Below are 24,134 nucleotides of genomic sequence, written 5' to 3' on the forward strand. Positions count from 1 at the left end.
GGAGGACTCGGGGCTTTCCTCCCAAGGACCACCAGAGACCCTTGCCCACAATTTTTGGAAGAAACTGCGCAATCGCAAAGGACTGATAAGCTGATTAGCATGAGAAGCGAGAGTAGGCGGGGTTAGGTGATGAATATGCATAGGACTTAATTGAATATTCATTGTTTCATTGTATAAACACGGGACGGGTTTGTTACTCCAGGCGTGCACGGCTGTGGTGGAGCGATCCCCCGTGCATCTGCCCGCTATAAACACACCTACTGCATAACTTTGGAGTTAGAGAGTCTATTTCCGTACGACACACCGGAGGAGGGGACGGGGCTGGTGGGTGCCCGGCCGCTGCCCGCGCCAGCGCCCTGCCCGCGGCCGTCTGCGCCCGGAGGCCAGCGGGCCGCGCGTCTCCCTTGGACGAGCGCTCAGCTGCGCCGCCCGCTGAAGCCACGAAGCGCTAAGCGGCGGCCACAGCCACAGCCCCAGCCCCGAGAGCGACCCGGGGCTCCAGCGGCCGGGCGGCGGCATCGCGGCGGCGGCTGCGGCTGGAGCGGGGGGAGCGGGGGGGGGGGAGCGGGGAGGGGGGAGGGCGGGGCGCGCCGGGGCGCGCCGCCCGGCATTGGCGGGAGGTAACGCCGGGGACGCGCTCTGATTGGTGCTTTCCGGGGGCAGGGGGCGGGCTTCGCTTTCGCGGGAACCGGGCGCAGCGCGGGAAATTCCTTCCGCAGCGGTGGGCTGGGCCGGGCAGTGCCGGGCCGGGTCGGGTCGGGTCGGGTCGGGATGGTGCTGCGGGGCGGCGGAGACTCCGAGGCGGCGCGGTGGGGGGGGCGGCGGGCGGGCGGCCCGCAGGAGCCTCCGGCGGGGGCTGACGGCGGGGTGCCCGGCCGGGACGATGGCCCCGCGCTCTCCGCTCTCAAGCGCTTGGAGCGATCGCAGCGCACGGACCGGCTGGACGAGCTGTTCGGCTTCGAGCGGCCCGCGGAGCCCGGCGAGCGGACGGGCTGGCTCATCAACATGCACCCGGTAGGGACCGGCGGAGCGGCACAAGCGGGTCCCCCCCCCCGGGGCAGAAGGAGCCGCGGCAGGGCTGGGCCAGGGGCGTTCCGAGGGGAGGCTGCTGCGTGGCCTGGGGCAGGGGGCTGGGCGGGGGGGGAGGGGAAGGGGTTGGTCCCGTAGAGGGACCCCGCTGAGTCCGCGGTGCCCCTGGGCAGACGGAGGTGCTGGACGAGGACCGGCGGTCGGTCAGCGCTGTGGATTACTACTTCATCCAGGAGGATGGGAGTCGCTTCAAGGTGAGTCCCTGGGGGAAGGGGGCTGGGCAACGCATGGGGTCCCAGGAGGGGACCCCGCTGCCGTCACCCATCTGCTCTCTCCTAGGTGTCCCTGCCCTACAAGCCCTACTTCTACATTGCCACCCAGAAGGTGAGGCAGAGACCCCAGCAGGGCTGAGGTCCCAGGGAAGGGGACAGCAGGTCCCGCCGGGGAGCTTGAGACCTCTGGGCATCCTGCTTTGGGATGCTCCTCTGAGGGACAGAGCCAGGCTCAGCCCCAGGGTCTCTTGGCAGGGCTGCGAGCAAGAAGTGTCCTCCTTCCTCTCCAAGAAGTTCCAAGGGAAGATTGCAAAGCTGGAAACTGTCCCTAAAGAAGACTTGGACCTGGTCTGTATTTCTCTGCTCCCTGTAGCATTGGTTTGGCTTTTATGAGCTGGTGAAGTAGAAAGGGAAATGGCAAGCTTGACTTGTATCTCCTTGTGTTGCTTGTGGTGCCCATCAGAAACAGGTTAGTTATGGCTAATTGCTTATCAGTAGTAATTACATTCCTCCCCTGGAGCAGACCAGCAGTTTCAGTGTGTTCAAGATGTTCAGTTGCAGGATTTAAAGAATGGTTGGAGGAGGAAGAGTGGGCACTGTGGGAGGGGGCTGCTGCTCACGCTGCACCTGATCTGCCTTCTCCGGGTGAATCCCACTCATGGTCCTGCCTGTGCAGGCAGCAGGGCTGGCTGGGCCCTTGCTGTGCAGCTCTTGTGCCTTTCCTTGATGTGTCTGCCAACCTCTCTTCTCAGTGCTTGACTCCAACCCATTGCCACCTCTATTGGTCAATTCTTCTACCTGCACCTGGCTAGTCTGCCTTCCCCCCCCTCTCCGACCATGGTCACCCCTCAGTGCTCAAGACCTGATGTTCTCTTGCTTTTCTGCAGCCAAACCACTTGGTGGGCCTGAAGAGGAACTACATCAAGCTGTCCTTCAACACGGTGGATGACCTGGTGAAGGTGCGGAAGGAGATCTCTCCAGCTGTGAGGAAGAACAGAGAGCGGGACCAGGCCAGCGATGTCTACACTGCCATGCTGTCCAGGTGGGAACTCTCCTTGGGGCAGCCAATTGTTGGGCTCCCTTGCTTATTTCCTGGTTGTCCTCAGAGAGGTGCTGTTCTGCCACCCATCTCAGGGCTTCCAGCTCAGTGCTGTACATCAGGAAGCTCTGAGGTGTCTGGGCTGGGATGTTCTGCAGTGGTACCTCTCCCTGTCCCCTCAGAAAGGGTGCTGAGAGGCACAGGGTGACCTTACTTCTAGCTGTGACTAAGGGGGGCTGGGGCAAAACCCCAATATTTTTTTACCTGCATAAAAAGCCAGGCACTTGTTAACAAGATGTAAAACACAGTCATAGACAAGGGAAAAAAAATTCCCCAAACCCAAATCCCTTTGGTTTTAAAGCCAACCAGAAGATACACATGAAAAAATCACCTCTCTCTGGGGTTTCCTGGCCCTGAGGTCCAATTTGAGTTGAAACTTGAGGAAGAAGTGAGATGAGTGCCCCCTGCTCACCCAAAGGCATGCCATCCCTGGTTCAGGTGCTCCTCAGGTTGCCTCGTGGTGCTTCCCCTGGTTAGCACATTAATAAATCTGTGAGGTCTGTGCGTTGTGCCAGCAGGTGTGGGTGCTGTGTGGCTCTGCCTCTGGGCAGACACAGCTCACAAGCATGAGGAAAGGTCAGTTTTTGGACAGGACTGCACGTGCTGTCCACCCCAGGGAGGCCTCTGCCAGCAGAGGGTGGCTGCACAGCAGGGAAGCACCTCCTGCGCTCCCTCCTGCCCACCCCTTCCAGGTGTCACCAGGGCTGTGTGGCTGTCCCTTTGGGGCTGAGCCTGCAGAGCTGTGCTCTGGGGTAAAGCTCTGCTCCTTGCAGCGCTCTGACTGGCAGCACCCTGAGCACAGAGGAGGAAGGTACCTCCAGGAAGGTTGCCAACCAGATGGACAACATCGTGGACATGCGGGAGTACGACGTACCCTACCACGTCCGCCTCTCCATTGACCTGAAGATCCACGTGGTGAGTGAGGCCTGGGGAAGAAGTTGGGTGTCTCTTCCCTGCTGCCAGGTTCCTGCACAGTGAGTCTGTGTGAAGCTCAGTCCCGTGCTGCTGGCACACAGAGGAGTTAAATGAGCGGTGCAGTTGGGGCCTGTCTGCTGGGCTGTGTTCAGTTCACACAGCTCCATCCCCTGGCAGCCAGGGAGGGCTGATGACAGGAGCTGGCCCTGCAGTAAGGCACTGCCCACCCTCCTCTCTTGGCAGGCTCACTGGTACAACGTGCGATACTGGGGCAGCACCTACCCCCCCGAAATCATCCGCCGAGACGACCTCGTGGAGCGACCGGTAAGAGTTGGTTGGGCAGGTGTCTGTCTGTCTGTCCCAGGACATGGATGTGTCCACCCCCAGGAGCTGGTAGCACAGAATCACAGAATCCCAGAGGTTGGCAGGGACCTCCAGAGCTCATCGGGTCCAACCCCCTGCCAGAGCAGGGTCCCTGGGACAGGGCACACAGGTTGGTGTCCAGATGGGGCTGGAATCTCTCCAGAGAAGGAGACTCCACACCCCCTGGGCAGCCTGTCCCAGGGCTCCCTCACCCTCACTGGGGAAAGGTTCTTCCCCATGTTGCTGTGGAACTCCCTGTTCTCCAACTTGTAGCCATTGCCCCTTGTCCTGTCCCCACAGACACTGAGAAGGGGCTGGCTGATTCCCCCTGCATCCCATGCTTAAGATACTTACAGACATTAATTAGATCCCCCCTTTCCAATGCACTGCTGGCACTACACCATGGTGCATCAGGGCAAAGCTTTGTTGCTGGGCTTGGGTCATGATTTTGGGGCTAATAAAGCAGTAAAATGATTACTGGGAGCTGTCTGGTCTCCCCATCCCAGTATTAATGGGATTAATCTTTAGCTTCACATCAGCTGTAGAATCTTTTCTAACGGGTTTGGTCCTGCTCAGGATCCCGTCGTTCTCGCCTTTGACATTGAAACTACCAAACTCCCTTTGAAGTTCCCTGATGCAGAGACAGACCAGATCATGATGATCTCCTACATGGTTGATGGGCAGGTAAGGCACAGAGCACTGGTTTCCCCTGAGCTCCACCAACTGTTAAGCCAGGGAGTAGGCCAGTGTTTTGCCTGCAAGCCAGCTTGCTCCAGGCTTGCCTCCTTGCTGGCTGCTTGGTGGGTGGCTGTGGAGGTGAAAGTGAAGTCTGGGTGGTGCATAAGCTATTTAGTCTCGTGGTACCCAGCTCAGGTTGCTCCTCTTCAGGAACAGGAGTGACCTGGGCAGCACAGGAACAATTCTGCTGTCTCCCCTTGACAGCAACGGTTCAGGTGACTCCAACGAGTTGTTACCCTTGGAGAGAAGCTCTGGCTTTCAAGAGGAAAACATCCCATCGTTCCCACAGCCAGGTCCTCCTAACTGCTTCCTTGTCACCTCCCTAGGGCTACCTGATAACCAACAGGGAGATTGTCTCTGAGGACATTGAAGACTTTGAGTTTACTCCCAAGCCAGAGTACGAGGGTCCGTTTTGTGTCTTCAATGAACCCGATGAAGTAAGTCAGCTCACCCAGCAGACTTGTTCCCTGCCTGGGGCTCTTCTTGGCCAAAGAGAGCTTGGTAAGCTGCCTTGCTAGGGAGCATGATGGGTCCAACAGGGCTAGTTCTGCTGTCACATCTTGCTAGTGAGGGTGAGAGAGGCCAGGATTGGGCTGGGTGGGGAGGAGAGGGGAAAGGTGCAGTAAACTCTATGGTGTCCACCCCTTCTCTGTGGAGGAGGTGAAGTTGCTTTATGTACCAATCTTTTCTGTTTCCTCCTAGGCTCATTTAATCCAGAGGTGGTTTGAGCATGTCCAGGAGATCAAACCCACCATCATTGTCACATACAATGGAGACTTCTTTGACTGGTAAGATCAGGAGCATGAACTAAGCTGGAAGGTATCACCTGAGCTCTGGGTTGACCTCAACGTCCTTCCATAGCATGTGGCTTGTGCCAACTGTCTGGCCAGTCTGAGCACCTCACCAAATCCTGTGGCCACTGGCTTGGAAGTGTGAGCTCCAGCAGAATCCTATCCATTTGGCTGAGATACTTTACACCCTGGGTGGTGCAGGGATGAGCCCTGCAGAGAGCAGGGAGATGATCCAGAGACCTGAAGGGGAGCATGGCACAGGGGAGCCCTCAGGAGGTGAGAGGAGGGGGGACCATGCACCTCCTCCATCTCTGGGTGTGGGGGGCAAGCTTTGCTTCTCAGGTGATGCTGCAGTTGTGTCTGGCAGAAGGTTTTCCCTGTGCCCAGGTATCACAGACACATCGCAGGTCGTTTGTAACACAGAGATCGTGAAGCTGTCTGGGGATGGAGGGAAATGGCTGTTCTGGTCCTTCTCTTCACGTTGCCTCTTTCCCCAGGCCCTTTGTGGAAGCAAGAGCAGCAGCTCATGGGATTAACATGTACCAGGAAATTGGGTTTCAGAAGGACAGCCAGGGAGAGTACAAAGCATCCCAGTGCATCCACATGGACTGTCTAAGGTACCAGATGCTGTCCCTCTGCCATAGAACTGTGTCTCTGTCCCTTGAATTCATGTAGAATACTTCCCATGGTATCCAGATGGGGTTTTCACACATCTCAGCTCCCTGGCTGTTGTGACAGGGTCTCTGGCAGTGCTGCTTCTGCCTAGCACAGGAGCTGCTGAGGGAGTTGGAAGGTGGCCATGCCGAGCAGTGGTGATGGTTTGGGTGCTGGGGTTTGTCCTGGTTAGGATGTGTTGGTGGGGATGCAGGATATCTAAAGTTGAGCAGCCTCTTACTCCACTGCACTTGGGTGCTTGGCTCTTGGCTGTCCTCAGGGAGAGGTGCCCTTTGCAGCTGAGGTCCTGGTTGCAAGCCCAAGCCCCTTTGTGAAGGGCAGGATTGGTTTCTCTGCACAAACTGATATTTCCATCTCTCTGCCCAGGTGGGTGAAGAGGGACAGTTACCTCCCAGTGGGAAGCCACAACCTGAAAGCAGCAGCTAAAGCAAAACTGGGTTATGACCCAGTGGAGCTGGACCCTGAAGAGATGTGCCGGATGGCGATGGAGGAGCCTCAGGTATTCCCTTCTGGAGCTCTTATCTTCTCTGAGCAACTGGAAAACTGGCCTGGAGCCTTCAGGCCTTTAACCTAATGATTGACTCTTGAGGTTCAAGTGTTACAGAATGGTTTTGAGAAATTCACTTCCTCTCTGTCTCCCCAACTTGCTGTTGCCTTAGAAGGACTTTGCACTTGTGGGGAGGGAGAACAGGTTTGCTTTGAAGTGGTTCTATCACTGGCAGTGCAGCGTGGATCCTCTGGGCTTGTTGATATTGATATGAGGTGGCAGGTACCAGAGATTAAAAACACTGCAGAGCTCTGACTTGCTGTTGGCATGGGAAGAGGCTTGGTGCTCTTGCAGACGGAATTTCTGCTGAAACCCTGGCACAGCCTCCTGATTCCCAAACAGGGTGGCATCTGTGCCATGAGCTCACCTTCAGGGTGGCATCTGTGCCATGAGCTCACCCTCTCCACTAATTAGTCAAAGCTGACATCACCATGCAATTAGAGCTAGAGCAGGATGTCTCAGGAGCAAACAGATTGGTCTTTAAGACCTAGGATATGGAGAAATACACCTTTCCTGCTTCCCACTGATCCAAGTGTGTCCAGCAGGAAGCAGTGATTGTCACTGAGTTGCTCTATCAAGGTGACCAGCAGCATCCTGGCTTGTGTCAGCCATGGTATGGCCAGCAGAACAAGGGCAGCTGGTGAGGCTGCCCCATGAGGTTTGGGTTCCTCACTGCAAGGAGGAGATGGAGGTGCTGGAGTGTGTCCAGAGAAGGGCAACAGAGTGGTGAAGGGTCTGGAGAACAAGTCTGGTGAGGAGCAGCTGAAGGAGCTGCCCTTGTTTAGTCTGGAGAAGAGGAGGCTGAGGGGAGACCTTGTCATTCTCTACAGCTCCCTGAGAGGAGGGTGTAGTGAGGTTGGACTTGGTCTCTTCTCCCAAGTAACCAGTGCTAGGATGAGAGGAAATGGCTCCACTTGTGCCAAGGGAGATTTACACCAGATGTTAGGGAAGAAAGGTCTTTACTGACAGAGTGGTGAAGCACTGGAACAGGCTGCCCAGGGCACTGGTGGAGTCACCAGCCCTGGAGGTGTTCAAAAACCAATCAGATGTGGCACTTTGAGGACATGGTTTAGTGGGCATGGTGGTGTTGGGCTGATGGCTGGACTCAATGATCTTAGAGGTTGTTTCCTACCTTCATGATTTGATGATTCTGTCATGTGTCATTTGGATTCACTTGCCTCTCACCCTCCCCTGACAGACCCTGGCCACCTACTCAGTGTCTGATGCAGTTGCCACCTATTACATGTACATGAAGTATGTGCATCCTTTCATCTTTGCCTTGTGCACCATCATTCCCATGGAGCCTGATGAGGTGAGTGTGCTCCTGAAATGACAATTCCTTTGCTGGGCAGAGCCACACCTCCCCCTCTGCTGGGACACTGGCCATGGACCCAATTCCCACTGTCCTAGGCACTGCCCCATCTGTGCTGGGGAGGGAGGGTGGGTGGATTTGGACACTACTCCTTTCCCTGTGCAGCCTCAGGGTGTTCTGAGGGACCTGAAGGTTGGCAGTGCAGGGATGGAGGAAGAAGGTACAGGGGATGCTCCGTGCTCAATGTGCAGTCGTGGTCATGCAGAGCTGGGTCTCCTGATGGCTGCTGTCAGCTGTAGGGAGGGTGGTTAGGAAGCTCTTTGTACTAAGCATGTAGGAAATGTCCCTCTGTCACCATCTGGTTAAGCTTAAAAAGGTGCTTGGCAGAGGAGTGTGTGAGGAGATGATGGCAGCAGAGGTCTGGAGGTCTTTGCACTGTCTTTAGCCAGCTCTCCTCCCAGCCAACACAAAGGGGTCAGTGTTGGTTTCTCTTCTTGCTGAACCCCAGGCTGGTTTGGGTGGGAAGGGACCTCAAAGCCCCCTAGTGCCATGGGCAGGGACACCCTCCACTAGCTCAGGGTGCCCAAAGCACCACCCAACCCGGCCTTGAACCCTGCCAGGGATCCAGAAGCAGCCACAGCTTCTCTGGGCAGCCTGTGGGTCTCCTCATCCTCCCTGGGAAGAATATCTCATATAAATCATATACCTCACATAACTTCTGGAGTTTCAGACTGGCTTTGGTGTCTCTCCTGCAGGTGTTAAGAAAGGGATCCGGGACGCTGTGCGAGGCACTGCTGATGGTTCAGGCCTATCATGCCAACATCATCTTCCCCAACAAGCAGGAGCAGGAGTTCAACAAACTCACAGAGGATGGGCACGTGCTGGACTCAGAGACATACGTGGGGGGCCACGTGGAAGCGCTGGAATCTGGGGTCTTCCGCAGTGACATCCCCTGCCGCTTCAGGATGGTGAGGGGCCACCCCAGCCCAGCACACCACAGGGCTGAGGGGTAGCCTGTTGACTCCTGTGTGTCCCTGTGGGGCTCCAGAAGTTCCTGGTATACTTCAGGAGACCTTGAGCTGTGTGGAGTTGGGGTGGGAGGGGGACTCCCAGGTGTCTCCTGGGAGAGCAGGGTCATAGGTGGCACGTATGGGAAGCAAGCCAGACCTTGCTGATGGTGAGGGAGAGTGGTGGAGTTTTGGGTTTGAGCCAGCAGTTCTTGGGAAGTACACCTCTGTCCCCTTGGGGTCCTATCCTCCCTCTGAACCTCTCCCACCCAAACTAAGCTACTCCTGAACTCTTCCTGAGTGTCTTTCACCTGTTTCTGGTTCATGTTGCTGTCTCAGTCACCTGGCCCCTCACCCTGCTTCAGACCTGCATTATGCTTAGAGCCTCTTAAGCTTTCAGAGGTGGTTGCACTCTCTGCCATGCAATGCATCACCCTTAGCACAGCATCCTTTGGTGGGTGGCCATGGGGGAGTCCCTACTGGATGTACAAAAGGCTCCAGACTAAGTCTGAATCCTTGGCCCCTTGCATCAGCCATTGTGGCACCATGAGAGGTGCTGCACAACTGGCCACTTGCTTGCAGCAGGGCCCTGCTTGGAGCTCCCCAAGGCAGGCAGGGCCACAGGCAGGAGATGCCAGCCTCCAGCTGGGGACATGTGCCCACGGTCTCAGCTCCATCTTTATGCCCCTGCAGAATCCTGCTGCCTTTGACTTCCTGGTGCAGCATGTGGAGAAGACACTGCAGCACGCCATTGAGGAGGAGGAGGGTTTGCCATTGGATCAGGTCACCAACTTCCAGGAGGTACGTTGCCTGGGGCAGAGCTGGGCTTGGCAGGGGGAGCTGAGCTGCTGGGCTGGGGATGCAGCTTCAGCCTCAGCCAGGAACCCCCAGCCCAGGTGCTGGAGCTGCTGCTGGTTTCAGCTGCTTGTGGGAGGTTCACCAGTGAGACCAGCATGAATTCGACTCACTCCTTCCTTCCTGCCTGAAACACTTCTTTCCATCCCACCACAGGTTTGTGATGAAATCAAGGCCAAGCTGAATTCCCTGAGGGATGTTCCAAACAGAATTGAGTGTCCCCTTATCTACCACCTAGATGTGGGGGCCATGTACCCCAACATCATTCTGACCAACAGGTTGCAGGTGGGTAACATCAGCCTTATCTTTGGGATGGCCTTGGTTGGCCCTCTGTCCCTTAACAGCAAGGGCTGAACTTTCTGCTCAGGGCAGGGTGATCACATAAGGCTGGCTGTGAAATTCAGCCAAGCTGCCATGGATGCCAGGTCTGCAAAGGCTGAGCTACAAAACAACCCACAGCTATTGTTTCAGCAGGTTTTATGTTCCCCAAAGTCTCTGTGGAGGAGAACTCACAGAGTACCATCTCTGATGTTCACACCCATGCTCTTCTGCCACCTTAGGAGTCATTTGGAGAGTCCCCTCTAACATCTGTTTGCCTCTTGTTGCCCCCAGCCCTCAGCCATGGTGGATGAGGCCACGTGTGCTGCCTGTGACTTCAACAAGCCCGGCGCCAACTGTCAGCGCCGGATGACGTGGCAGTGGAGAGGAGAGTTCAGTAAGTACAGCCAGGACCGTGCAGTCCCACCCACAGCGGCGGAGAGGAATCCCTGCTTCTCCCTGGGGCGCCTGACAGCTGTCCCCCTCCCGCAGTGCCCGCCAGCCGCAGCGAGTACCACCGCATCCAGCAGCAGCTGGAGTCGGAGAAATTCCCCCCGCTGTCCCCCGAGGGAGCTCCCCGTGCCTTCCATGAGCTGTCCCATGAGGAACAGGCCAAGTATGAGAAAAAACGTCTGGCAGGTAAAAAAGAACAAGTAAAAAACCAGCTTGTCCCTCACCCATAGCAGAGCAGCCACCCCTGAGAAGCTGCCTCTGCTTCCTCCTGTGAGCAGATTACTGCCGCAAGGCGTATAAGAAGATCCACGTCACCAAGGTGGAGGAACGGGTCACCACCGTCTGCCAGCGCGAGAACTCTTTCTACGTGGACACGGTGCGAGCGTTCCGGGACCGGCGCTACGAGTTCAAGGGGCTGCACAAGGTACCGAGCTCCACTTCTGGGTTTAACTTGTCTTGCTAAGGCCTGGGCACCTCTCCTCTCTCACTGAAGACCCAAGGCAAGGTTGTTCTGTCCGGCCTTGGTGTTGGAGGAGGGTGTGGTGGAGCTCCTGACAGCAGGGGCTTTTCCCTGCCCAATCTCCAGTCAGTGTTGCTGTGACACTTTCTGTCTCACAAGCAGAGCTGTATCTCCAGTCTTCTCCTGGTAGTCTGTGTTCTCATATATCTGACATGGCCAGGGCCAACCTGGGACATTCTTCCTACGTGGAGAAAGGAGACAAGCTGAGAAGTGAGGTCTAGACCTCAGGGGAAGGCAGGGCTGATTCCAGGAGGATGTTCTTTTTCTACTCTTCACTGGGTTAAAAACTGGCTGGATGGCCAGGCCCAAAGAGTGGTAGTGAATGGAGTTAAATCCAGCTGCTGGCCAGTCACCAGGGGTGTTCCTCAGGGGTCTGTGCTGGGGCTGGTTCTCTTCAAGATCTGTATTGATGACCTGGATGAGGGGATTGCTTGCACCCTCAGTAAGTTTGCATTCAACACTAAGGCAGGAGTATGGACCTGCTTTTGAGGGTAGGAAGGCTCTGCTGAGGGACCTGGACAGGCTGGATCCATGGTCAGTTGTACAGGGTTTAACAAGGCCAAGTGCCAGGTCCTGTCCTTGAGTCACAACCACCCCCTGGCAGTGCCACAGGCTTGGGGCAGAGTGGCTGGAGAACTGCCCAGCAGAGAGGAACCTGGGGGTGTTGACTGACAGGCAGCTGGACATGAGCCAGTGGTGTGCCCAGGTGGCTGAGAACACCAACAGCATCCTGGCCTGTATCAGCCATGGTGAAGTGATCCTGGCCCTGTACTCTGCAATGGTGAGGCCACCCCTCAGTTTTGGCTCCTCACTACAGGAAGGACATAGAAGTGCTGGACCATGTCCAGAGAAGGGCAACAAGGTTGGTGAGGGGGGACTGGAAGACAAATGTTATGAGGAGCATCTGAGGCAACTGGGACTGTTCAGTCTGGAGAAAAGGCAGTTGAGGGGAGACCTAAGCGCTCTCTACAACTATCTGGAGAGAGGTTGTAGAGAGGTGGGGACTGACCTCTTCTCCATAGCAACAAGTGATAAGACAAGGGCAAATGGCCTCAGGTTGTGCCAGGGGATGTTTAGATTGGATGTTAGGAAAAACTTCTTCCCCAGAGAGAATTGTTGGGCATTGGAAGGGGCTGCCCAGAGGGGTGGTGGAGTCGCCATCCTTGGGGGTATTTAAAAGATGGGGAGAAGCGGTGTGTAGGGATGTGGTGTAGTGATGGTTTGGGCAGGTTGGCTTGATGGTTGGACTTGATGATCTAAAGGTTCCCTTCCAACCAAGACAATTCTGTGATTCTCTGCTGGTTGAGGTTCATGCTAGAGGCACACTACTCCTGGAGTGCTGAAAGTAATGATGAAGCCTTGGGAGGACTCTACCTCTGGTGGAGTTAATTAACGAGCCATTTCCTTTGTGGTTACCCCTGGCTGTCTCTTTTGCCACCAGTCATGGAGCTGGCCAAGAGGCTCTTCTGCCCAAGTGGTTCTGTTGTTTTGCCAGACATTGACTGCTGCAGGGAACGTGCTTGGTTCTTGCCCTTGCACATGTAGAGCTGCAGAGCTGATGCAGGTGGACGACACTGCCCGCGCCGGTGGGATTCTGATCGTCACCATCAGAGTTGCAGTCGGTGCTGAAGGGGCTTCCAACTGTGTGACAAAGTCCTCTGCCACAAAAGGAAAAGGAAAAAAAAGCCTCATGCTGCTGAGCTTTGGCAAAGATACTGCTCTAGAGCTGCAATGATACGCTGGGACTGAGGAGGAACCAGTTGGATACCACTGGTGGTGATGTGTGGGATCATAGGATGATGACTCTGCCCCCCCATGGCTTGCAGGTGTGGAAGAAAAAACTGTCTGCAGCGGTGGAGACAGGAGATGCCTCTGAAGTGAAGCGCTGCAAGAACATGGAAATCCTGTATGACTCCCTGCAGCTGGCCCACAAGTGCATCCTCAACTCCTTCTACGGCTACGTGATGCGCAAAGGGTGAGTCTCCTCGCTGGGCAGCGTTGGGCACCTCTAGAGAGGACCTTTAGAAATTGGATCGTTCTGGGCAGGCTGTCACTTGCCTCACCTCCTTCTGAAGAACCAAGATGAAGGTGGGTGCTGCCTGTAGCACTCTCCTCTTGCTTCTACTAATGGCTTCTTGTCCTGGAGATTCCAGCCAGACATTAAGTGTTGGGCATAAGTGACAGGAATCTTGTATGTGGGATTCCAGCTGTTCTGAAGCGTAATAACTAGGGCAAGGAGAACAATCTCCAGATGTCAGATGTTAGAGCTGTCAGGAAGAGAAGGACCTGGGGGTGTTGGTTGACACCAGGCTGAATATGAGCCAGCAGTGTGCCCGGGCAGCCAAGGAGGCCAATGGCATCTTGGCTTGTATCAAAAACAGTGTGGCCAGTAGGTCTAGAGAGGTAATTGTGCCTCTCTACTTGGCATTGGTGAGGCCACACCTTGAGTACTGTGTGCAGTTCTGGGCTCCCCACCATCAGAAGGACATTGAGGTCCTGGAGCAAGTGCAGAGAAGGGCAACCAGGCTGGGGAAGGGGCTGGAGGGCAAATCCTATGAGGAGCAGCTGAGGGAGCTGGGGATGTTCAGCCTGGAGAAGAGGAGGCTGAGGGGAGACCTTCTCCCCACCTACAACTACCTGAAGGGAGGTTGTAGAGAGGTGGGGATGGTGTCTTCAGCCAGGTGACAGGAGATGGGACAAGGGGCAATGGCCTCAAGCTGTGCCAGGGCAGGGTTAGATTGGATATTAGAAAAAAATGTTTTACTGAAAGAGTTGTCAGGGCTGGAACAGGCTGCCCAGGGAGGGGCTGAGTCACCTTCCCTGGATGTGTTCAAAAAAAGGAGAGATGAGGTGCTCAGGGATCTGGTTTAGCACAGGATGGGAATGGTTGGACTCGATGATCTTCAAAGGTCTCTTCCAACCTGGTGATTCTTGTGATCTTGTGATGTCCACTGTCGACATGTTTCTTGCCCTTTCCTCCTCTGGAGGTCGTCCTGCCCTTTCCAGAGCTGGCTCTGGGAGGGAGCCCTTCATGCTCTTCACTTTGAGTCCTGTGCTCCCAGGGCTCGCTGGTACTCCATGGAGATGGCTGGCATCGTCTGCTTCACGGGCGCCAATATCATCACCCAGGCCAGGGAGCTGATCGAGCAGATTGGGTGAGTGTGTGCAGAGCTGGGCAAGAAACCTCTGTCTGCACCTGGGGCAGATGGGAGACCACATCAAACACCTGAGTTTCCAGTAGTTGATGGTGAAGGTTTGGGTGCCTGACGCTGCTGCGGTGACGCTGTTGTTCTGTGAGGGTTTGCTTTGCTGAAGAGAGGGTTGGAGAGTGGATGCAGAGGCTTCCTCTGTCTCTGGGGGACACAGAGAGCTGATCCTTTCCTGACATCTGCTCTCCCCCTGACAGTGACCTACCTTCCTTCTTTCCTTCCTTAGGAGACCTCTGGAACTGGATACCGATGGGATTTGGTGTGTCCTCCCCAATAGCTTCCCAGAGAACTTTGTCATCAAGTCAACCAATGCCAAGAAGCCAAAGGTGACAATCTCCTACCCAGGTGCCATGCTGAACATCCTGGTGAAGGTGAGTCCTGCACCCATCCAGGCCAACTCTGGGGAAGGGGAGGTGGACCTCTGACAAGGGAGGAGGACCTCTCTCCACTCCCACTTTGTAGTGGGTGGGAGGCTGGGGCTGATGGCCTGGTTTGCTGGGCAGCTGCTCTCTGCCCTGGAGAGCATCTGAGTGGAGAGAGAGGCTCTGATATCTGTGTGGCAGAGAGGGTGGTGTGTGAGGCAAGGGTTGGTGTGCCCTCACCAATAGGCTGGGGGTCCAGACCAGAACAAGGTCCAGTCCCATTCTCTGCTTGCTCCAGCCTCTATTAACACAAAACAATATCATTTTAGAGTCCAAAGCATTTTTCTCCCCACCAGGTGGGTCAGGTGTTTGATTTTTGAGCCCTAAATTGTGCTGTAGCTTTGAGAGGGGTGCTTAGTGACCCCTTTGGGCAGGGGATGCCCAAGGAGCATTTCCTGGTGTAACCAGCCCAGCTGTTGTCCCATGGCTGTGCCTGTAGGAAGGCTTCACAAATGATCAGTACCAGGAACTGCAGGACCCAGCCTCTCTCACCTATGTCACCCGCTCCGAGAACAGCATCTTCTTTGAAGTGGATGGACCATACCTGGCCATGATCCTCCCAGCTTCCAAGGAAGAGGGCAAGAAGCTGAAGAAAAGGTGAGGCTGCAGATGAAATATTACCACTTCCCCTGGGTCTCTTTCCCTTGGTGCATGTTGGTCCCCTGGAGCCCTTGGAGCTGGCAGCATGCTTGATTCGCTCGCTTGAAACAGCAAGTTCCCTTAGGCCAGGTCACCCCTGAGTCCAGCTGTGCACTTCCCTCCAGTGCTGCACTGTGGCAGCAAACTCTATACCAGCCAAACAGTGTTTTTCCAGCTTGGTGAGCAGACACATTCTCCTTGGTTGGCTCCAAGGTGGGCACGAGAACTCCTGACGTCCCTTCTGAGGACCTCTAATACTTCTATTCCACTTCATCTTATTCAGAGCCCTGGGACAGGCTGCCCAGGGGTGTGGAGTCTCCTCTGGAGATATTCCAGCCCTGTCTGGATGCTGACCTGTGTGCCCTGTCCTAGGGAGTTGTTTTGGCAGGGGATTGGACCCCCATGAGCTCTGGGGGTCCCTGCCAACCTCTACAACTCTGTGATTCTGTGATTCAGCCTACTAGCTCCTGCCTTCACATCTCTCAGGAGTTCACAGACCTTCAGTAATGATTCTCCTAGATGTTTCCCTTTTGTTCTCCAGCTGGGAGAAGGGACAGGTCCTGCCATTACTGTCACATCATGGGATGGTTGTACTTAAACTTCACTGATCTCCCTCCAGCCTCAGAAATAGGAACATGAGCTAGAGCAGCAGCAGCCTCTAGCTTCAAGCTGACAGCTGGGTCTGGCTCTGAGCAATGTTGTTGTCCTTCAGTACCCTCTGTCCTTGCTTCCTGTCCTGTGGGATGAGGTTCAGCATCCATCATCTTCAGTGAGGGCATTCTGCTGCAGGAGTCAAGGGGATGCCAAGCGTTGGGTGGGCTCTGCTCACAGGACTCCTATCTCAGGGCCAATTGGTTTCTTGGAGCTCAGGAACATCAGTGACTGGGTGTGTTTCTTGGGAGGTCCCCACCCAAACCAGCCTGGAGGTGGCTGGCAGGCACCATCCTTTGTGGGGCAGAAGAAGGCTGCATCCACATGGGTGTGGTAGGGCAGGAGAAGGGCTGGCTCAGTGAGGAGGTTTGAGTATCTCCTCTCTCACTCAGCTGATGTTCCCATGTAGTTTTTCTGGTGACATACAGATAATGGGCAGGGCTGTGAAATGCAAGAGAAAAGGAGAGGGAGAAGTGCTCCTGGAGTTGTGTCATGGCTAGACCAACTTTCCTCCCAACTCCTTTGCCAGCTGACAGTTTCCTCCTCTGCAGACCTCTCTGGTGTCTTTCTCCACTCCTCTGCCTGCACTTTCACCACCCACCACGATCGTTCTCCCAGTTAGGGTGGGTGAGCTGGGGCAGGAGCCGTTGCAGGTCAGGTTGAAACGGTTGCTGGAGCAGCTGTAGATGTGTCAGGATCATCCCAGTGCCAAGCACCATGTCTCTGTTCAACGTCTGGGGAGAACTGCCCTGTCAGGAGGGACACCAGCAGGGTCCTGGAGGATGTGTCCCTCCGTGCAGGCCAGGTTTTGCCCACTGTGGGGGCCTGGCCCTGGCTGGAGGCCAGATGCCCACCAAAGTCGCTCTGTCACTCCCCTTCTTAGCTGGACAGGGGAGAAAATACCTATTGAGAGGCAGAGGAGTGGAGATAAGGACAGGGAGAGATCATTCTGTAATCAGTGTCGTGGGCAGGACAGACTCAACATGGAATAAAATAATTTATTACCCAGTGAAGCCAGAGTTGGATAATGAGAAATGAACCCAAACCTCTGCCCACCCCTCTCTTCTTCCCAGGCTCAACTTTGTTCATGATTTATCTCCCTCTCTCCTGTGGCACAAAGGGGATGGGAATGGGGGTTGGGGTCAGTCCATCACATTGCCAATGCTGCTCCTTCCTCCTCAGGGGAGGACTCCTCACCCCCTTCCCCTGCTGCACCCTGGGGTCCCACCCACAGCAGACAGTCCTCCAGGAGCTTCTCCAGCGGGAGTCCTTTCCCACGGGGCTTCAGCTCTTCCCCAGCTGCCCCAGCGTGGGGCACTGCTCTGGCTGCAGTCAGCAACCACAGAGTGTCTCTCAGTCCCTCAGGCCCAGACTGCTCCAGCCTGGTCCCCCACAGGGTCACCAGCCCCCCCAGCAAACCTGCTCCGGTCTGGGTCTCTCTCTCTCCCCTCTCTGTGTCTCTGTCTCTCTCCACGGGCTGCAGGTGGGGCCTGGGCCTTTCCCATGGGCTGTGGGGGGACACCCGCTCCACCATGGGTTTCTCCAGGGGCTGCAGGGGCATCTTTCTCTCTGGCACCTGGGGTGCCTCCTGCCCCCCTTCCCTGGCCTTGGTGTCTGCACAGCTCCTCACATCTTCTCACTCCTTCTCTGGGGGCACAAAGCAGCTGCTTGTGGTTTTTCTCTCCTCACTGTGACTCCCAGAGGTGCTGTGACCATCGCTGATGGGCTCGGCCTTGGTCAGCGGTGGGTCCATCCTTGAGCCGGCTGGTATTTACTCTGGTGGGCCTAGGGGAAGCTTTTAGCAGCATCTTCCAGCAGCCCCACCCACTCCTTCCCCAGAAAACCTTGCCACACAAACCCACAACACCCATGCCCTGCCTCCTAGGTATGCAGTATTCAACGAGGATGGGTCCCTGGCTGAGCTGAAGGGGTTTGAGGTGAAGCGCCGGGGAGAGCTACAGCTGGTCAAGATATTCCAGTCATCTGTGTTTGAAGCCTTCCTGAAGGGCAGCACCCTGGAGGAGGTCTATGCTTCTGTGGCCAAGGTGGCTGATTACTGGCTGGATGTTCTCTATAGCAAGGTGAGCACAGCTCAGTGTGTCTGGGGTCCTGAGGTGGAGCTGGAGAGGTGTCAGAGCTGTTCGGGCACTGTGGGGAGGGTGCAATTCCCAGGCTCCCCAGAAAGAGCCACACCAACCAGGAGTAGGCACTCCCCTTATCTGACAGCAGGAGGGTTGGATCATTAGGTTCATGCCAACTTTGGGGTTTTTTTTCCCCTCCCTTTCAGGCTGCCAACATGCCTGATTCTGAGCTCTTTGACCTGATCTCGGAGAACCGGTCCATGTCCCGCAAGCTGGAGGACTATGGGGAGCAGAAGTCCACTTCCATCAGCACTGCCAAGCGCCTGGCAGAGTTCCTGGGGGACCAGATGGTGAAGGATGCAGGGCTGAGCTGCCGGTTCATCATCTCCAAGAAGCCAGACGGGTCTCCAGTCACTGAGAGGTAACCCCTTCTTGAGGGGCTCTTGACAGCATGGGGGCAGCCAGGAGGGGAAGGGCAGAAGAGCAGGAGGTGAGCAAGCTGGTGTGGTGTGGGATCCCTCTCTGTGGTCTCAGACCATGAGCAATGGTCTAGTGATGGGCAGCGCTGTACCACCACTGCACAGTGGCCTCATGGGGTGGTGAGGAGAAGCCTTGGTTGGTCTTTGTAGGTTGAAAGAGGGGGTAGTGTGCAGGCAGGACCTTGCTCTGGGTGGGCAATAAGTGCTTCCCTGCCTTCCCCAGGGCCATCCCGCTCGCGATCTTCCAAGCAGAGCCCAGTGTGCGCAAACACTACCTCCGAAAGTGGCTGAAGAGCCCCTCGCTGCAGGACTTCAACATCCGTGGGGTGAGTGGGGCATCCCTACTGATGGCCCAGGCACAAAGGAGTCACACAGCGGGGTGCTGGGGTCCTGGGGACGTGGTTGATCCCATGTCTGGTGGCTGCCTGCTCCTCTTTTTTTGCTACCTGCTGCTCTGCCCTTCTGACAGATCCTGGACTGGGACTACTACATTGAGAGACTGGGCAGCACCATCCAGAAAATCATCACCATTCCTGCAGCTCTGCAGCAGGTATGGGGCAGTGAGGGGGCAAGGGAGGGGGCTTTTGTCAGGGAGCTCTGTGTCATTTGGAGATGCTCTCCAGGTAAAGAACCCAGTGCCACGAGTCCGGCACCCGGACTGGCTCCACAAGAAACTCCTAGAGAAGAATGATGTCTACAAGCAGAAAAAAATCAATGAGCTCTTCACTTCTGAAGGCAAGAGACAGGTAAAGAGGGTGAGGGAAAGGTGCTGGCTGTGCTGGCGGGGCTCTTCTCTTGCAACCCACCTCATCCTGCTGTCCTTGCTCCCTCAGGTGCTCACCAAACAGCCCTCAGAGGGGACTCCTGGCTCACAGATTGGTGATATAGAGGACTTTGGGGCTGCCAAGACCCTTCAGCCTCTACTTCCCATCGCAAATAAGCGGAAGCGAGTCCCTGCAGCAGAGGAGAGCCAACAGATGTCCCAGTACCTGGAGCTGTCCCAATCCTGGCGAGAGATCCTGGGTCCACCTCCACCCCTGGGCACCACCAAGGTAGGAGCAAGCTGTGGGTCTCCCAAAGCCGCCTGCATGCCCGTGGCTCGGAGCTACAAGAAGAGCTATAACCAGGAGATGGAGAAATACAACAACTAATGGGGAAAAGAGGGGCGGTGGTAGCTTGGCAACTGGGCCCAGAATGGGGGGCTCACTGGGGGTGTTGGGAGCTGGTTCCTGGCTCAGCTGACGCGTGCCCTCTCTCCGCGCAGGAGGAGCGGCTGGTCTGGCTGCGCTACCACCAGAAGAAGTGGGAGCTGCAGGCTCGGCAGCGCCGGGAGCGGCAGAAGAGGCGGCGCCTGGACGCTGGCGGGGTGGCGGCTGGCGGGGGAGTGGTCCGCGATGCCCCCTCCACGGGGCTGAGCAGCTACCTGCGCAGGACAGCGCGCAGCATCCTCGACTTGCCCTGGCAGATCGTGCAGGTACCGGGGAGGGGACCTGCCCCAAGGGACAGCCTGCTGCCAACACCCTGCACTTACACTCTGTGCTGGGGTGGTGAAGTGCAGGGGTCACTGATGCCAACGCTGCTCTGCTGTTAACCCTGGGGACAGCAGGTGGGGCTGCAAAGCCTCAGGCTCATGCTTGTCTGTATGGAAACAGGAGCCATTCTTGGTGGTACATCTGTGGCAGGTATGGGGCAGCTCTGGTTCAACCAGTGGGCAGCCCTGAGCTGCAGTTGCAGAACCCCAAAACCACCAGCCGAGGCTGGGGGCAGGTCTGAGGTCCATCCAGTCCAGCCCCTGGCTGAAGCAGGGCGTCCCTGAGCCAGTCCCCTGGACAGCTTTTAGGTATGGCCATGGTGGGAGTCTCCACAGCTTCCCTGGGAAACCTGTGCCAGGGCTCACAGTGGAAAAGTGTTTTCTGGTGTACCCACTGCCTCTGGTCCTGATACTGGGCACCACTGGGAAGAGCTGGGCTCCACCCTCTCTGTGCTTCCCTTCACATATTTATATACATTGATGAGATGCCCTTGAGCTTCCTGTGCTCCAGACCAGACAATCCCAGCTCTCCCAGCCTGTCCTCACACAAAAAATGCTCCAGTCCCTTCTTTGTCCTTCTGGCCCTTTTTTGGACTCTGTCCAGTATGATCATGTCTCTTCTGTCCTGGGGAGCCCAGCACTGGGCACGGTGTGCTTGTGATGGACACAGGCTTCCAGCAATGCCTGGAAGCAACTGGCATACAAATGCAGAGGTGGGATGGTGCCATCCAGGCATCTTCACCTATCCTTGTCAGGGGAGGCCATCTGCACCCTGCCTCATGCCACCCACTTCACCTTCCAGAAAGGCCTTTGGGGTGGCAGGCAGCACTCGTGCAACCCCAAGCTTGAGATGAACCCCAGAGTGACTGGGCTGACTCAAGGGTCACCTTGTACTGGTTGGCCAGCCTCAGCCAGAGAGTCTTCTCTGTGGTGTCCTGGGATGATAGCAGGACATGGGGGCTCCAGTGCTGACTCTTTAAGCCCCCAGCTCCCTTTGGGGCCACCAACCAGCTCTGTAGACCCACAGAGTGCTCTGTAGACCCACAGAGTGCTCTGCAGCTCAGATGTAAGCGCTGAGAGCGCGTTGCATCTCCTGCTAATGCTGGTACCCCTTGTGTCCTGCAGATTGCTGAGACCAGCCAGCCTGGGCTGTTCAGGCTGTGGGCAGTGATTGGGAGCGACCTGCACTGCATCAAACTGAGCGTCCCTCGGATCTTCTACGTCAACCAGCACGTCCCGAAGCCAGAGGAGGGAGCAGCCTACCGCAGGGTGAGGACCTGCCCCTTCTGGGAAGGGAAACAGCTACTTGCATGGAGATAAGGTGCTCCATCGCTGCTGTGAGCAGATAGTGCAAGCATCTGCCTTGTAGGGCCTTGATCTCCCACTCCATGGATATATAACTCATCCAGTCCCTGGACCCTCCCTAATCCCAGCCTGCCCAGAAAGCAGGTTCCCTGTTAGGGGGATTTGTAATGTGTGGGTGTAAGCCACTGGTTTCTTCAGGAGAGAGGAGTGCTGGGAGCTGGGCTGGCTCAGACCCCAGCTCCTGGCAGCCCTCAGAAGCCCCCCAGCTCCTGGCAGCAAGGTGTGATGTGCATGCTGAGTGTGTCCCTTGCCTCGGCAGGTAAACAGGATCCTGCCCCGCTCGAACCTGGTCTACAACCTGTACGAGTACTCTGTCCCTGAAGACATGTACCAAGAGCACATCAACGAAATCAATGCAGACCTCTCTGCTCCAGACATCGAGGGGGTGTATGAGACACAGGTAACTCAGCCCTGGGCCTGTTCTGAAGGACTGATGAGTGGCAGCTCATCCATCCAGTGCTGGTAGCGTAGGAGAACACCCGACACTTCAAAGGTCAACACCACCATAGAATCATAGAATGGTCTGGGTTGGAAGGGACCCCAAGGATCACAGAGTGCCAACCCCCTGCCACAGGCAGGGACACCAACCTCCAGGCCTGGAGCTACACAAGGCTGCCCAGGGCCCCATCCAACCTGGCCTTGAACACCTCCAGGGACGGGGCACCCACCCCCTCTCTGGGCAGCCTGTTCCAGCACCTCACCACTCTCTCTGTAAAAAACTTCCCCCTAATATCTAATCTAACCCTTCCCTCCTTCAGCTTCAGTCCATCCCCCTTGTCCTGCCATTATCTGCTCTTTTAAAAAGTCAAATCCCCTCCTGCCTATAAGCTCCCTGCAGGGACTGGGAGGCTGCAATGAGGTCCCCCCGCAGCCTTCTCTTCTCCAGGCTGAACCAGCCCAGCTCCCTCAGCCTCTCTTTGTAGGGCAGGTGCTCCAGCCCTTTGATCATCCTTGTGGCCCTCCTCTGAACCCTCTCCAACAGTTCCACATCCTTCTTGTATTGGGGGCCCCAGATCTGGCCACAGGACTCCAGATGGGGCCTCACAAGGGCAGAGTAGAGAGGGACAATCACCTCCCTGTCCCTGCTGGCCACTCTTCTGATGGAGCCCAGGATACCATTGGCCCTACGAGCTGCAAGAGCACACTGCTGGCTCATGTCAAGCTTCTCATCCACCACAAGACACCAAAAATGGAAGGTGCCACACAGAGAGAGTGCACTTGCACAGGCAGAGACACTGAGCATCAGCATGCAGGGAGGGAACAGGGGGTTGGTGTGTTGGGAGTGAGGAGAAAGGCACCACGCAAGGAGGATGGGTGATGGTCCTTTAAATGGACCCAGAACCAGGCTGCTGGTGTCTGAACCAGAAAAGAGTATTCAAAGATGGGAGGAGTACCCAGCACATGTGGAGTCACAGAATCATGGAGTGTGTTAGGTTGAAAGGGACCTTCAAAGTCCATCTAGACCAACCACCTGCAGTGAGCAGGGACACCTTTAGCTAGAGCAGGGTGCTCAGAGCTTCCAGTCAGACCTTGAATGTCTCCAGGGATGAGACCACCACCTCTCTGGCCAACCTGTGCCAGTGTCTCACCACCCTCAGAGGGAAGAATGTCTTCCTAAGGTCTCATTTAAACCTGCCCTGCTCTAGTTTATAACCATTGCCCCTTGTCCTATCACTCCATACCCTTACAAACAGCCCTTCCCAGCCTCCCTGTAGGTCCCCTCAGGGACTGTAAGGGGCTCGGAGGTCTCCCCACAGCCTTCTCCAGGTTGAACCCCAACTCTCTCAGCCTCATACATAGGTCTGGGTGCCTTGTCCTCTAAAATGAGGTTATAAAAGTGGTGGTTTGACACTGTCTGGAGGTCAGACACCCACCAAAGTCACTCTGTCACTCCCCTTTGTAGTTGGACAGGGGAGAAAATACCTATTGAGAGGCTGAGGAGTGGAGCTAAGGACAGGGAGAGATCATTCTGCAGTCAGTGTCACGGGCAGAACAGACTCAGCACAGGATAAAGGACAGAAAACTCTCTAATTGATGCCCCTGCCCTGCACCCCCAGTGACACCAGAGTCGGGGGATGAGAAGTGGGACCAGATCTCAAAGCAGCTTCCCCCACCCCTCCCTTCTCAGCAGACTGCACTTTAGTCAGGGTTTCGCTCCCTTCTTCCCCCCACTGTGGCACAGGGAGGGGCAGGGACTGGGGCAATGGGGGGGTTCAGTCAGTTCCTCAGGAGTTGTTTCCCTTCTTAGCCAGGGGCAGGGTGGGGGGTCTCCTGTCTGTCTCCCCCTGGGTGGGGGGGTCTCCTCTCTGTCTCCCCCTGCTCCAGCGTGGGCCCTCTCCACGGGCTGCAGGTGGGGCCTGGGCCTTTCCCATGGGCTGTGGGGGGACACCCGCTCCACCATGGGTTTCTCCAGGGGCTGCAGGGGCATCTTTCTCTCTGGCACCTGGGGTGCCTGTTCAGTACAAAGTGATTAAGCCAAAATTAAATTTACCAGTGAGAAAAGGCTGAGTGAGCTGGGGCTGTTCAGCCTTGAGAAAAGAAGACTAAGGGGGGGATGCAGGGGGAAATGTGCAGCCCCTTTTCAGTGTCTGTGGGGACAGGACAAGGGGCAATGGCTGCAAGTTGGAGCACAGGGAGTTCCACACCAATCTGGGGAAGAACTTTTCCCCAGTGAGGGTGAGGGAGCCCTGGGACAGGCTGCCCAGGGGGTGTGGAGTCTCCATCTCTGGAGAGATTCCAGCCCCGTCTGGATGCCTCCCTGTGCAATATGAGCTGAGGAGCTGCTTTGGCAGGGGGGTTGGACCTGATGAGCTCTGGGGGTCCCTTCCAACCCCTGGGATTCTGTGATTCTATGAGTCAATGT

General features: G+C 56.2%; 1 protein-coding gene across 1 annotated transcript in view; it reads left to right on the top strand.

Moving 5' to 3' along the window:
- Window positions 1–771: 771 nt before the first annotated feature.
- The window catches only part of LOC311198330 (DNA polymerase epsilon catalytic subunit A-like), a gene marked incomplete at both ends in the record, with an annotated part of 32,469 nt that continues 9,106 nt past the window's right edge, over window positions 772–24,134 (top strand). Inside the window, 32 exons of the mRNA XM_084272252.1 lie at window positions 772–1,014; window positions 1,203–1,283; window positions 1,369–1,413; window positions 1,557–1,649; window positions 2,189–2,343; window positions 3,174–3,315; window positions 3,559–3,639; window positions 4,255–4,362; window positions 4,743–4,853; window positions 5,119–5,204; window positions 5,705–5,824; window positions 6,249–6,381; window positions 7,628–7,741; window positions 8,497–8,709; window positions 9,442–9,549; window positions 9,760–9,888; window positions 10,216–10,318; window positions 10,414–10,560; window positions 10,653–10,798; window positions 12,721–12,869; window positions 13,957–14,049; window positions 14,330–14,474; window positions 14,965–15,122; window positions 17,701–17,896; window positions 18,103–18,317; window positions 18,599–18,701; window positions 18,845–18,925; window positions 18,999–19,121; window positions 19,209–19,427; window positions 19,640–19,849; window positions 21,032–21,175; window positions 21,531–21,671. Of these exons, the coding sequence (XP_084128378.1) occupies window positions 772–1,014; window positions 1,203–1,283; window positions 1,369–1,413; window positions 1,557–1,649; window positions 2,189–2,343; window positions 3,174–3,315; window positions 3,559–3,639; window positions 4,255–4,362; window positions 4,743–4,853; window positions 5,119–5,204; window positions 5,705–5,824; window positions 6,249–6,381; window positions 7,628–7,741; window positions 8,497–8,709; window positions 9,442–9,549; window positions 9,760–9,888; window positions 10,216–10,318; window positions 10,414–10,560; window positions 10,653–10,798; window positions 12,721–12,869; window positions 13,957–14,049; window positions 14,330–14,474; window positions 14,965–15,122; window positions 17,701–17,896; window positions 18,103–18,317; window positions 18,599–18,701; window positions 18,845–18,925; window positions 18,999–19,121; window positions 19,209–19,427; window positions 19,640–19,849; window positions 21,032–21,175; window positions 21,531–21,671 (4,335 nt within the window). The remainder of the gene's footprint in view (window positions 1,015–1,202; window positions 1,284–1,368; window positions 1,414–1,556; window positions 1,650–2,188; window positions 2,344–3,173; window positions 3,316–3,558; window positions 3,640–4,254; window positions 4,363–4,742; window positions 4,854–5,118; window positions 5,205–5,704; window positions 5,825–6,248; window positions 6,382–7,627; window positions 7,742–8,496; window positions 8,710–9,441; window positions 9,550–9,759; window positions 9,889–10,215; window positions 10,319–10,413; window positions 10,561–10,652; window positions 10,799–12,720; window positions 12,870–13,956; window positions 14,050–14,329; window positions 14,475–14,964; window positions 15,123–17,700; window positions 17,897–18,102; window positions 18,318–18,598; window positions 18,702–18,844; window positions 18,926–18,998; window positions 19,122–19,208; window positions 19,428–19,639; window positions 19,850–21,031; window positions 21,176–21,530; window positions 21,672–24,134) is intronic.

This window comes from Gallinula chloropus, assembly GCF_964237585.1.
Source record: "Gallinula chloropus genome assembly, chromosome: 17".
Taxonomy (NCBI): Eukaryota; Metazoa; Chordata; class Aves; order Gruiformes; family Rallidae; genus Gallinula; species Gallinula chloropus.